The 14,869-nt window shown below is 40.8% G+C and overlaps 1 protein-coding gene across 2 annotated transcripts in view; it reads left to right on the top strand.

Moving 5' to 3' along the window:
- ACE (angiotensin I converting enzyme) overlaps positions 1 to 14,869 on the top strand; it is a 41,834-nt gene that overhangs the window by 6,519 nt on the left and 20,446 nt on the right. For both annotated transcript variants that reach the window (XM_072111175.1, XM_072111174.1), the window contains exons 3-5: positions 7,293 to 7,460; positions 11,682 to 11,775; positions 12,293 to 12,436. In XM_072111175.1, coding sequence (XP_071967276.1) covers positions 7,293 to 7,460; positions 11,682 to 11,775; positions 12,293 to 12,436 — 406 coding nt within the window. The remainder of the gene's footprint in view (positions 1 to 7,292; positions 7,461 to 11,681; positions 11,776 to 12,292; positions 12,437 to 14,869) is intronic.

A 14,869-nucleotide genomic window follows, 5' to 3' on the forward strand; every position in this document is an offset into this window, starting at 1 on the left:
ACTCACTAAACAGCAGTGTTGATGCTGTCATCGATTAGTGTTGATGTTGCTATTCAGAGAGGCAAGCAGTTTTTCCTTGCATCATGATCAATAGTGTGGTCGGCCCTTGATGCAGGACTCTGTATGGTCTGAGATCACGGGCTGATCATGATGCTGTTTGTGTAAAAAGCCCTTGGGCCACCTGCACATGTTGCCATTGGTTCTACACCTTGTACTGAAGGAAAGCCTTGGATTATACCTAAACACAATGCAAGGACTTCCTGATGACAGAAATGTTTTGTCAGAACTGTATTCATTTTTACAGCATCAGGGCTTAAGCTTGACTTGTAGATGGGATGTCCGTGCATTATATTTTGGTATAATGCAGGAATTCCACTTCTGCAATAAGGTGTGCTGTCCACGAGATCTGCCCAACATGCAGATCTTGGGTGAATGGGAGCTGGGAGAGGGGTATTCCCACGATGACAAGTTTCTTAAATGTTCTCGGGATAACACATTCTCTAATTCGCTGTTAACAAACCTGGTGTACACAATTTTGGTTGCCCCTAATCCGACCCTGTGATTTTTGGGTTGGCAGACATCTTGTCCTTCTGTCTGATGCTGCACTGAGCTGCTCTCTGCCTTTAGGCTCTAGCCCCCACCCTTTCATTCCAGGACGAGCTCACACATACACTGACTTCCTGCCAGCAAACGCATCACGTTGTGAGGAGAGTAATTCTACAGGCAGATAAGATCTTTATCGATGGAGAGAGAGGCATATAGCCGAGCTATGTATGTTATGGCTGCGATATTAGAGCTGAGATTGTCATGTATAATATACATCTAATGGATCTCTAATGTTCAGAAGCCAAATAAGTGTATATAAAGTGTATTAACCCTGATAATTTAATTTAAGCACATAGTTGGCACACAGGGATCATAATGTGTCTGCCTAGAGAGTCCCTGCCCACACTTTGGAATGTTGCACTGACCAGCCTAATGAGTGATAGAAGCTAGAACTGAGTAAAATTGTAATGTAAGGAGTTAAAATGATCTTTATTGTGAAAACCGCACTTGGGGATTGCAACTTGAGAATTTTCTTTCATGGGCAAACCTCTTTTAAGCCTTTCAGTTTTATCAGTGGAAAAAATTGCTTAGGCTACATTCACACGAACGTATGGGGGCATGTATACACCTTTATATGTCTACTATACATCACATTGGCCGCACAGCACCCAACGGGAGCGGTACGGTGCTGCACACGTGCGGTTCCGTACTCTATAGAAAAATAGGACATGTCCTACCTTCTCTGGAATACGGCGCCATATATTCCTATAGAGAGGGGCGTGGGTGTGCGGCGCTCACCTCCTCCTCTCCCCACATGCCGCTACGGTACGGCGGGCAACGGCAGTCTGAATGTAGCCTTACATTAAATCATTATTTTTATTTTGATGCAATTCTCCCAATGTGTCTGCCTGCAACTAAGAGTGCTCCGTCTGATGTTTGCTGGTCAGATTCCTTGCATCATTGGATTTCCCCAGGGAATGGCAGCACTGAATTGCAACAGTTGGGCTCTGCTGTTTAGCTGGCAGGATCTCGTTGCATTGTATGTAACTAGGATGCAAGGACTCCTGCACATTGTCTGTCTACCAAAAAAAAAAAAATTGCAAGAATATGCAAATATGAAGCGTGCTTAGCCAGGGACACTCTTTCATAGATCCAGTCATCGTGACTGTAATAATCTTATATTTATTATCCATGGCCTCTTTCCTTCTAAAATTGACTTTAGAAGAGTGAGGGGGCAGTGGTAATTGAGCAAGGGGGAAGGTATCCTTAGAATCTGCAGCCCTCATGGGCTCTGGCAATCGAACCCCCTTCCTGGCCCTTCAGGCTCATTAGCATAAAAGTTAATTTTAGAAAGGAGGCCATGGATAACAAATATAAGATTATTACAGGGACTGGATATGTGTGTGTCCCTGGTTTATAGTGTTTGAGGAAACTTCTCATTTACTGATGTTTAATGGTTAAACACATGGATGAGCGCACATGACAAAGAACAATACGCTGAAATCACTTAACTTGCCGCAGCTTTTGAGGTTTTGCCGAGTTCCTTCTAGCAATGCAAATTTGAAGCCGTATGCTTAATGAGAAGGTATCACCTTGGATGACATGTCTGCTCCAGTAAATATTTGCATTCCCTATCAAAAAACAACTCTGGGTGACAACGGCTCTTCCCTTGTAACTCTTTACTGTCTTAAATTGTCAATTAGGTGATGTCAAAGGGTGTGTCTGAAACGGAGAGCCATGATTGGACAATATACTGATTTTTAGGCACACCCCTCCAGAATAGGGCTATAGTACAACATGTTGTGGATACATGACCCAGAATGGTTATTTTTGTCAGTCTTTAAAGTTGTGTGACACAGATGTGTGCATTTCTTTATTGCCCAGAGGGGAATTATAGCTAATAAATACAAACTGTAAAGTACATGACACAGTCCCAGGCCTGCACTTAGGCATCCATTTTATACTTCTACTATAAGTTTTTATTAAATATGTACAACTGACCATTTGAAGCCACTTTTTTACTGCAGAAAAGGATAGTGAAGGTGATAATAGTAAACATTCGTTACGTAATGATGTATATTACAGCTTCTCTGTGTCCTTTTCTCATTTTTTTTTTTTTCTCCTGTGTTCAGCAGTATATATGACCACTTCAGAGAAATAAGGCTAATGATGAATTCTCTCCATACCTAGAGCATATTTCCCTTAATGATTTATCTCTGAGGTGATTAGACTATCCAGGTTATGTGTGAAAAGTTATCCATCGACAGTCACCTTTATCCCTCACCTGTCAATGGATACAGGACATAAAGCTGATATACACAGTCAAAGCATGATAAACCAGGGGCACTTACTCCTAGATCCAGGCACTGCAACAATCCTCTTATGCGTTATCCATGGCCTTTTTCCTTCTAAAATAAACTTTTAAAATTATGCTAATGAAGGCCTATCAGTGTGTTGGACGTGTTCTGGCTACACTGTGCAGCAGCGCATCAGTTTCCCCTGAGGGACATTTATGTCCAGCCTGTGAATCTGCAGCACGGAGGGGCTCTGATAACCTGCCCATAGCCTTTCTGGATGAATAGCATAATTTTAAAAGTTGATTTTAGAAGGAAGGAGGCAATGTATAACAAATATAAACAGATTGCTTCAGGCAGTGTCTGGATCTAAGAGTCAGTGGTCATGAAGAATTTTGATGGTAGATTCCCTTTAAAGAGGACCTGTCGCCTAAAATTTCGGCACTGTCGCCGCAGTGTTAGAAGGATAGCGTTACCGGAAACCTCCGGTAACACTATCTAACACTGCAGCGGGGTACAATGTAATCATCGGACCGCTCGCAAAGCGGTCCGCTGTATTCGTCACCACCCCAACCCCGCCCCCTCATGAATACATCGGACCACTTTGCGAGTGGTCCGATGATTACATTGTACCCCACCACAGTGTTAGATAGCATTACCTGAAACCTCTGGTAACGCTATCCTTCTAACACTGCGGTGTTTGTTCAAGCATTCCTAGTGCCGAAATTTTAGGTGGCAGGTCCTCTTTAAGGAAGAAAAGCTGAGTAAATGGGATAAAAGAACATATATCTTTAAAGGAAACCTGCTACCATTTACCGTATATACGCCGAGTTTTTCAGCACAAAAAATGTGCTGAAAAATGTCCCCTCAGCTTATACATGAGTCAATGTACGAGTAAAAAATACTTAAAAAATAATAAACTTATATACTCGCCCTCCGGTGGCCCTGATGTGCAGCGCTGCTCCCCCGATGTCCGCACGGCTTGTCTTCAGGCTTCTGCGCCCGTCTTCTTTCTTCTGCTGGGCGCCGCCATGTTTTTCCCCCGGGTGGCGCCTAGTATGACGTCAGCAGTGGCGCATCATACTTTGCGCCTGCAGGCCGGGGGAGAAACATGGCGGCGCCCAGCAGAAGAAAGAAGACGGGCGCAGAAGCCTGAAGACAAGCCGTGCGGACATCGGGGGAGCATCACTGCACATCAGGGCCACTGGAGGGTGAGTATAAAAGTTCTTTTTTTTTTTTTTTTTTTTTTTTTTTAAATGCTTGGCAGGCTGTATACTACTGGGGGCTGGCTGTCTATATACTGGGGGGGGGGGTTGTGACCAATGCATTTCCCACCCTCGGCTTATACTCGAGTCAATAGGTTTTCCCAGTTTTTGGTGGTAAAATTAGGGGTCTCGTCTTATACTCGAGTATATACGGTAAATTGGATCTGATGGTAGGTTTCTACTAATCTCCTAATCCCTGAACTACCTTTCGCTAATTCTATAACACTTTCTAACCTGAACGTCTGCTGCGCACTCCTTCTGACTGCTGTCATGCACAGTAGCTCCTTTCTCAGCACCGGCAACAGGGTGCATGCACGTATTGTAGCAGCTGCTGACACTGGCGGGGTTACTGCACATGCGCAGAGCAGTAACAGGTGGTGACAAGGAGCGCACCAAGAAACGTGAGGATGTGCAGGTAGCAGGAACAGGGGAGGCTACTCCATGCCCCTGTAGCCTCTACCAGAAATGTGTATATTAGTTAAAGTGTAGTTCTGGTTAGAAAGGTAGTTTAGGGCTTATTAGGATGTTAGTAGAAACCTACCATCAGATCTACCTTTATACAGTAGGTAGATTCATGATAGGTTTCCTTTAATAACATATATTGCAAAGTTTACTATTATAATCTACTCCTGATTCATGCAATTTTGTTACTGGATTTAACATGTGTTAGGATTAAAACATGACAGGATATAGATACGAAAAAAAATATTAAACCCTCATATTTTTAATGACCTAATATGGTAAATTGAAACTGCCTGGCTTCAAGTTTTCAGAATAAGCCAAAAATGACCCAATAAGCAAATACTAAAAAGTTTCTTTTTTTTCTCGCCCCTCTAAGAATCTGACTTTCCTCTGCTCTTTAACATGCTGTGTTATATGTAATGCTGGGTGATAAGAGATCTTGCTGTAGGGCTATTTGTACATGTACTTCTGCCTTAAATGTTAACTTCTTAATTTCCAGGAGAACTTGAAAAATATTAAAAATGTTACTATACCTCCAAGTTTTATAATGATTTTTAACAATCTTTTTTGATTCTCTTTCCCCACCGCCTTTTTCATAATAAATAGAATGCTGTCCATATGGTGTTGGAGCAGCAAGGAGGCAATAGGTGTTCTTGTAGGGTGGTGGCCATGGGTTATATGGAGATAAACCAATAAAATCATTCTGCTTCAGGACAGACGGGCAGACTGGTGGGTAGCATTCCAGTAGCCTATTCTCCCCCACTTCTGTAGTGGGATGATGAAAGTGGATCCTTCTTCATGCCGTCCCTCTGGTTTGCTGTTAAAAACCAGGCAGTTACTTTTATTGCCACAGAATATAACCTCATCCATTAGGGGGAGGCACATCTGCAGTGCCTGGTTTAGGGGCGTCAAGGTCTTTCCACGTGTTGCTTCTCACCTGAAGGGGTGCTAAGGTGTACTGCACCCCAAGGGGAATTGAAGGAAATCAGCCACTGCTATACAGTGGTTTTGAGCTGCTACCACTTGCATACTGAAGCAGTGCTGCAGAAGATGAATCTATAAAGCTGAAGTACAGAAATGTTTTGATTGCAGAGAGAGAGAATGTGTTAAAATTGCTGAACACTGGAGCCCAAGGGAAGTGGAGAAGGGCTTGGACAATCACTATATGCATTATTACGCACCCCTCTAGAGCCTGGTCGCGTACATGGGAATGGAAAGGACGAGGGGGAAAAGTGCCCCTCTAGCGGTGAGACGCGTGCAGTGAGTGACCGAGGTGTTCAGTCTCCCTCCGCGTTTTGATGTCCAGCGTGGGTGTTGTTTTGGTTTTTTTGTAACCGCACAAGAAAGAAAATGCATGCATACTCACTCCGTCCAGATAGTTCAGTCTGCCATTGTAATCTTTGCTGAAGAAATTCAGGTGCAAAGCAATACAAGCAAATCACAGTGCTCACTTCTCCAATCTCCTTCCTGGCGGAAGAAGGGTTCTACACTGAGGAAAGGCCTGGGCTGGCTGTCCCTCTTTCTCAGAAGGGGTGGTGTAACTAGGAATGAGTTGGCCACATAACAAACCCCCCCCCCCCACCACCACCACCACAGCACCTCCTCCCATCCGCAAATGTATGCTTCACATGATTCGTTCGAATAGGTGATATCTAATAGACACCCATAAGGCCGGGGTCTAGTTTTGGCCAGTAGACACCGTAGCGCCCACTGTTTTCGGCCTGTCGTAGTCCATACCAGCCTGTAGCGGATCATCTATGGTCAGGTACCGGATTCTATCCAGCACATTCGAGGGCAGTGGGTAATAAGGGGGTTAGTGTTAACTTTTTTTTTTCACTAGGCCCTGCTGTTAGTAATGGGTGGCGGTTTTTAGACAACATCATTACACAATTATATTTTTCTTATTTTTCTTAAAATAAAAACTCCCCAACACACTCTTGTTGACCTGGATAATTTTTTTAATACAATGGGTTATTGATGTAGTCAACCAAGTCTACAGCGTGCAAGGATCTAAGAAACCTAAATAAAAGGCGTCGGTGTAAACAATACATATATATCTACATGTGTGTGTGCAAACGCGCCCACATGCATGTACATAAGCACACTTTTGTGTGTGTAAAGTATATATCTGGTAGTAGACTCTCCTTTTCTTTCAAGCGTACATAGACCTCAGCAATTGGCTGGAGCAAGGACCAGATAAACAAGGCTGCGAATGTGTTCCAGAGTTGCATTTCCCTTCTTAATGTCACAAAGCCTGCTGCTAGGTCTACTGTGTGTATCTTCTCAGTGGATATTTTGCAATTTGCTATGTTAATGACATGGCAATAATCCTCCTGAGCATCCAACAAGCAAAGGCTTCTATAACTAATGCTTCATCCCATCCTAAAATGATCTAAAGAATTGGAGAGGTTTCTTATGCAGCCTTGATCTCTCTGCACACCTGATGGAATACAAAATGTATAAAAATTAGACTCTAAATCTTGGGTTAGGTAATGGGAGGATAGCAGGTAGTCTTCAGAAGAAAAAAAAAATAGCTTTCTACCCCCACCTAACACAAAGTACATTACAGCAGATTTGGTGTGGGGCACTGTACATAAACTTGCATAGATCACACATAATATTTTCTTTCATTATAGTAGACTCAATCATTTGTATGTTGCCAGAGTAAATGCACTGTAAAAATTGGCCAATTCAATATATTACCATTTGTATTTGTGTATTTTAGGTTGAGGCTGCTGGTGTGGAACAGGATTTTAACAATGCTTGGGGAGGAAGAGCCAAGGAACTTTTCCGTGACACCTATTCAAATTTTACTGATCCTCAGCTTAAAAAAGTAATAGAGTCTATCTGGACTTTGGGAATCGCTAACTTGAATGAAAGTGAGCGTAATACGGTGAGTGCACCTTTTTTTTTAACTAATGTTCATTCTAAATGTTCAAAAATCTTTATGTATAGGAAAATGTCAAAATAAGAGGCTAAACTAAATCCAGAAACCCTTCTTAAGTCTTGTAGAATATAGAGGAAGAGCATGTATGTGGTGCACTGTCAACTAGCAGAGAGGGTTCCCTTTCTGATCTTTCCACTGTGCCGAGGCATCATGGAATTAAGAACCAAGCACTGTGGAAGAGAAAGCCAGAGAAATCTAAAAACCATAAAATACATACATCTTAAGTGGTTAAAAAAAACCTCTTATGACGATGCTAAAATATATTTTGCACGTAAATCACTGGTTGGACCGTCGGGGAAACTCATTCGGAATTCATAATAACCAGTTGATGAGCCTTGTTCCAATGGCACTAAAATTTTCTAAATCCAATTGTCAAATGGACAAAATTTATTTTCCTGGAGTTACTATTATATGTATGTTCAGACTTGCATACAAATTCAAATTAAGTACAAACCTAAAGAGCCTGTACTGTGTAAAACAAGGCGGGAAAATTTAACAAGCTGCTACTTTCCTGCCTGCTGAGCGATTTTATATATTATCTAGAACTCCCCCAGCCTCCAAACAAGGACTGTGACCTCAACAGGGCAAACCTTGAAGGATTTTCACACAGGATAACGTATACCACTGTACCGTGGATGCGGAAAGTGTTCAGACCCCTTTTAAATTTCACTGTTTTCACTGCCAATTGGTAAGATCAAATTTTTTTTTTAAGTTTCCACATGGTCATAAGTATTAAGGCCTTTTGGTCAATACTGAGTAGAAACAGCTTTTGAACTAGTACAGCCATGAGTCACCTTGGGAATGATGTAACAAGTTTTTCACTCCTGCATTTGGGGATCCTCCACCAGGGAACTGAAAAGGGTCTGCGAGGAAAAATGGCAAATGTTGGTGGACTCCATTTTCCAGTGTTTCCAAAGATGCTTAATTGGATTTGGGTGAAGGATCTGACTGGGCCAGTCAAGAGTTGTTCTGAAACCTCTGCTTTGTTATTTTACCTGTGTTCTTGGGGTCACTGTCTTGTTGGAAGATGAACCTTCGGCCCAGTCCTCGGTCCAGAGCACTCTGGAAGAGGTTTTCTTCCAGGATAACTATGCGCTTTGCCGTATTCATCTCTCCTTCGCCATATGTCACTGTTGGGATTGTATTTGGCAGGTGATGAGCAGTGCTTGGTTTTCTCCACACATGGCGCTTAGAATTGGTACCAAAAAGTTAAATCTTTGTCTCACCAGAACAGAGAATCTTATTTCTGTGTATGTTGTGAAATTTTTTTTTTTTTTTTTTTTGTGCAGACTTTCATGTTTTGCACGGAGAGGCTTCAATTGGCACACTCTACCATAAAGCCCTGACTGGTAGAGGACTGCAGTGATAGTTGACTTTGGAACAGTTGTCTTTTGGGTTCTTCTGTACCTCTCTTGCCAAGGCTCGTCAACAATTGCTTTGTTTGGCTGTACAGCCAGGTTGAGGAAAAGTTGTGGTCGTGCCAAACTTCTTCCATTTAAGTACTATGGTGGCCATTGTTTTTTTTTGGCAGCAATTCTGTCTCTGAGCTCATTGGGCATTTCCTTAGACCTCATGATTTCCATGTGCTCTTGCATGCACTTTGAGGTCTTGTGCAGACAGGTGTGTGTTTCCTAATAACATCCAATCAGTTTAATTAAACACAGCTGCACTTCAGCGAAGGAGTAGAACCATCTCACGGAGGATCAGAGTGCAGTAAATATTAGTGTTACAGCAGATGATCTAAATACTTATGATCATGCAATGTTTTTCTTTAGAAATGCACATATTCTTGCTAATTTATTGTCCGAAGGCTAGATTATTAATAATAATGCACAACATTTCTGCCCTTTGTTCTAAGAAAAAATTATTCCCCTATTATGGGGAAACGGCTTGTATCTTGGGAAATAACTTTGTTAGAAAATTGAAATAAAAGAATTTGGAATTCTAAAACTAAACCGGTATGTAAACCAGTACTTCATCCCACTATCCAATCGCTCATGTAAGAACTTGGTGTTATTTATATAAATCCTGGTTGAGATATGAGGAGAAATCACAGTACCCCCGCCCTACATATCCCTTCACTTTCTGTAGTAGCATGTATTGACCTTGAATAGGCCTTAAGGAGCATGGAAAGAAATGTCAAGGATTGTCAAGGTCCTTCAGAGGGAAATGATTCAAGCATTTAATGAGTTTAAACTCCAGCTGCTGCAGCCAACTAACTATGCAGACCGGGGGAAGGATGTATCTTACACATTCACATCCATTCTATGTGCCCTGCACAATAAATGTATGACTACAGGAAAACCAAAGAGGAAAACTTAAAATGTAAATGTGAGCCTTAAATTGCTCCCTCCGACTATATAAATATTGGTGGAGCCAGCCATTGACTTAATGTATGGGTCTCCCAACACTTCATGTACCTTCTCCATAATTATAGATGTGCAGATGAGACTGGGATAAATGATGCTACATACACCTGAAAGTTACAAAATTGCCCATAAAAACCGGCGTTGGCATGCATTTTTCTTAGGTGACTTGTTTTAAAAGGTCTTCCTGTTTTGGGTCCATGGTCCGTTTTGAGGAGTACTATCTGTCTGTCTCTGATATTTTGAAAGTCTGTTAAAACAAAAAGGAAGGATTTTACAGTAAACATTGTGACTGTGTGTGTGTGTTTGTTTTTTTTTTTTTTTTTTGTTTCTTCCCACTGATCCAGTAGGGAGTGTTTCAAAGCTTTTTCACCAGAAAATGGGTGTACAAGCCTGAAATGGTCACAGTTCCTGCCCAGGTGAAGTGGGCACCAGCTACATACTGTTTCCCCGAAATAAAACAGTGTCTTATATTAAATTTTGCTCCTAACTAGGTCTTAATTTCAGGGGATGTCTTATTTTTCCATGAACAAGAATTTACATTTATTGTTGAACAAAAAAATCAACTTCTCTAACATCCGTAGTAAAAGAACTTTCCATAAATGACCCCTTCTTATCCTGGTAGCTGCTGAAATCACATTTGCAGCACAACAGCCAGTGATTTACTTCCATGAATCCTTCCCCATGTCACAACCTTCTGCAGCATCTAAAAGATTTCCTAATACTAATGCATGGCGAGGGGGGAGCTGCTGCAATGACGGCCGCTAGGTCTTATTTTCAGGGGATGCCTTATATTTCTAAGCCTGAATTGTACAAGGTCTTATTTTTGAGGGATATCTTTTATAGGGGAAACAGGGTATCTAAGCATCTGGCTGGCTTATATTGTGCTTTATTACCTACTATGTTTCTGGCATACTTGGGGTTTATTGTACTTTTTTGTGGGTTTAAATTTGTATGTATGGATTTCATTGAATTTACTTTTCCTGTGTTGCTGTAATTTTTAGAGACGGCCTATAGGCAGCACGTTTTACTTGCTGGTCCAACCCCTATGTGGTGCTTTAATATATTATATATGTGATGGGCAACCACAGTTAATTGTCATGCTTAATGTATAGGTACCCCAAGTATGTATTCCCACAGGATTCAATGGTGAATAGCATGCTTTTGACATTCCATTAGGTCAGTAAGTTCACATCTAGTACTGTCATGTAATCCTGATGACATGCAAAGTACAAACTGTATCTTATCAGCAGAGGTGCTGTAAAAGATAATGCCCCATTTACTGCCCTTAATTGGTTGATGATTGTTTTGCGGTCGACCTGGTTTGTTCTACTATGATGGCTTTGTTTTACCTTTTCGTGAGAAAATCGACTAATTTTATTACCTGGGGTCTAATTGGCAAGAGTACTAGGGGACCGTTTTGGGGGAATAGATTCTAATATTTAGTGGCTTAAAACGTCCAACTTCATGTGGATTTCTCTTTCTGAACTTGCTTGCTATTATGGATAAATAGGAGGGTAGACATTTAGCAGCATTGCTACTGGTATTACAGTCTGACATGGTGATCCAGAGTAACCTCAGAGTAGAATTTTGTAGTACTTGAAACTTTTCTCCAGGAAGAGGTCTTTATAAATGTATAAAGTGTATAACCACCCCCCTAACTGTGAAATTGTACTATTTCTCTCGTATGGTCAGTGGACTACAGATGGAGCTGCCTGTTTTCAACAGTGGACATCCTATGGTTTAAGTATTTTCTGTCTCTATAGTAAACTGATACATATTTTTTTTTTTTTATTCACAGGCCAACAACATTCTCAGCCAGATGAAGGATATCTACTCCAAAGCAAAGGTTTGTCCGCCTGGGCAAAGCACAAACTGTTGGCCTCTAGAACCAGGTAGGAGACTTTTCTTTTCTTGCTGCATATGGACATTTCTCTAGTATTTGTGTAATGATGATTCTAAATGTTGTTTCTAAATCTTTAGACTCCAGTCATTAAGTTTATGAGCAGATATGGCAAATCCACAGGACTCCTTAATGCACAATATTAAAAATGTTATGACTTCCAGTCATATACTCTCTCCCATCGGTAACTCGGACGATTGGCGCAACAATCATCCGGTGGAATTCCACGATTGGTGGAATTGCGGGGGTTACCCTTTAAATTCCACCAGTAAAGCCGTCAATGACATTTAAATGCCAGCAAAGCAGAGTATCATCACTTACTGTGACTTCATTGTTCAGTGGCTGTCACAGTGTAAGTGGCAGCACTCCCTGACGGCATTTAGATGCGGGCATATACCATCAGCATTTACAGAGTGAACACCCGCATTCTGTGCCAGTGTTGCTGGCTGGGGGGTATGAGCGGAATCCAAACTTTGTATTTTTAATTTATTTTTTTAATCTGGTTTTAGATCTGACTGAAATTCTTGCCACCTCAAGGAGCTATAAGATGCTGCTGTATGCCTGGGAGGGATGGCACAATCAAGCTGGAGTGCCTATACGTGAAAAGTACAGTCAGTTTGTGGAACTCAGCAACAAGGCGTTTAGGATGGATGGTAAGGATGATGAAGGGAGCAAAATCTTTGTAAAGACAATTGTTATCCTATTACAATAGCAGACTTCTTGTGGCAGATTTATTAGTGTTGTGTTAAATGAATTATTATTTATTTATTTATTTTTTACCTTAAAGGATGCTGGGCGATAAATCTGACTCATTTTGTCATTCTTTATTCCATTTCTTGGATGGCTTTATTGTGGTGGTTGTTTTGTGGGATTTTTTTTTTTCTCTTCAAATTAAGACTGAATTCTGGTGAACTAAATCTAACAAATTTCCATTGCAGTTTTTTAGGCCCCATGCACACGACCGTATAAAAGTGGCTGTATATACGGCTGGAATATGGCCCCATGCATTCCAATGGGCAATGCGGTCATCCACGTACATGGCAGTATCGTACCATAAGCGAGCCATATAAAATCTAGAGCATGTCCTATTTTCCACCATATTTCCGTTCCATGTGGCCCATAGAAGTCAACAGGAACTTATAAAATACAGTGTAAATACGTGCTGCATACAGATGGAAAAACGTCACGTATAGGGCTCATACTAGATGGAAATAAGGGAATGCAGCCTTACTGGTACTAAACATTAGCTCTTAAATAGGTGCCTATTATATCATCAGATTTTTCACATCCTACATTGCACTACAATCCTGAACTTTTTACTGTTGGATGATCTAAAACCATATCGTGTGTGTTTTCTTTGTTTTATGGCTGAACATTGTAATCTAGGGAGATATTGTCATGTTTTACTGAATGCTCATCTATAATAAATGGGGTTATTTTGAAAAATCATTCACTAGGTTCTACAGGGACTTTGTCCTAATCCTTTACCTGTATGCACTTTGTTGCATTCCACATGAATAATGTGAACCTGTGATACTCCAATAGACCGTAATGCAGGTTATTTCCAGTTGTCCATCCTGCAGAATTTCCCTTTTTATGGTAATTTTTATATATTTATCCAGCTGATGGGGTTAGGAAATGATACCTTTCCTTAAAACTAATCTGAAATCCTGGTAAACTATGGTAGAATATGCTCTATGGATGTTAGTAACTCTGTTTCAATCTAGCTTTTCTTTTTGCTAACTGCTGCCCTCTAGTGGAGTTGAGTGTATACAATACCCAGTCAAAATGACTAAAACCACTTGCTTAAATAAAGCAATTCCCCGTGGTGCCTAAACCACTTTAATCTGTAGATGCATTGATATCATGAGACCTCGATTGGGCGCAATTAGAAATTACGTTTTTGTGTCTTTTTTTTTTTTTTTTTTTTTTTTTGGGTTCAAAAGAATAGAAAATATAAAGAAGATTTGGACTAAATCCTGTGCAATAAACTACTGGCTACATAGAAAGTGTCATGTGTGTTCCTAATCTAATGGTGTCTGTCAGTAAATCTCTTTTAAAGATTTATTCTCATATCTGCAAAACATGGCAACTGGAACGTATTGCAGTTCCAAAATAGTTTCAGTAACTCGTGGAGGTGAATATTCCATGGTGCTGTACAATCAGTAAGGGGTTCACATACATTAAGACAAGAACAAATGCAAGTACAAAATACAAAACTACAGTGATCAGGCGACAAGTAGGAGGAAGACCATGCCCATGAGGGCTCACAATCTATATTGGGGGGGAATAGAGACGTGAGGTGAGGGAGCAGTGCAGTTAATGTGCATTGTAGGTGATCCTGAACAAGTGGGCTTTCGGGTTACGTTTGAAGGTTTGGAAAGTGGGGGACAGATGGAGCCCAAATGTCCGAAATGCGACTTTTACACCTTTTTACATCACATAAAAAATGATCAAAATGTCGCACAGACCTCAAAATGGTAGTAATGAAAACTTCGGCTCATTTCGCAAAAAATGACACCTCACACAGCTCATTGCACCAAAGTATGAAAGTTATTAGCGTCAGAAGATGGCAAATTTTTTTTTTTCTTTTTTTGTACACATTCGTTTAATTTTTGAAAATGTATTAAAACACAAAACCTATATAAATTTGGTATCACCGTGATCGCACCGTGTGTTTTTTTTTTTTTTTTTTTTTTCCAATTTTTCCACATTTTGGATTTTTTTTTTTCAGCTTTGCAGTACACGGCATGTTAAAATAAATAACAATACAGGAAAGTAAAATTTGTTACCCGCAAAATAATCCCTCACACAGGTCTGTACACATAAAAATGCAAAAGTTATGGATTTTTGAAGGTGGAGAGCAAGAAATGAGCGGAAAAACCCTGCGTCCTTAAGGGGTTAAACTTTTTGGTCAGGGCAGTTTCTGTGAAATGATTGGGTTGAAAACCCGATTGTAGCTTGTGAAGGAGAAAGTTGGATGAAAGGCGGGAAGATATTTCTAGATGGACATGTTGTTCTAGGAGAAATGGGGTAGCTTGTTGTGCTGTCCTGTTTCCAACTCCAATTTACCTCTGTGCATTGTT

Source organism: Engystomops pustulosus, chromosome 6 (assembly GCF_040894005.1).
Source record: "Engystomops pustulosus chromosome 6, aEngPut4.maternal, whole genome shotgun sequence".
Lineage (NCBI taxonomy): Eukaryota > Metazoa > Chordata > Amphibia > Anura > Leptodactylidae > Engystomops > Engystomops pustulosus.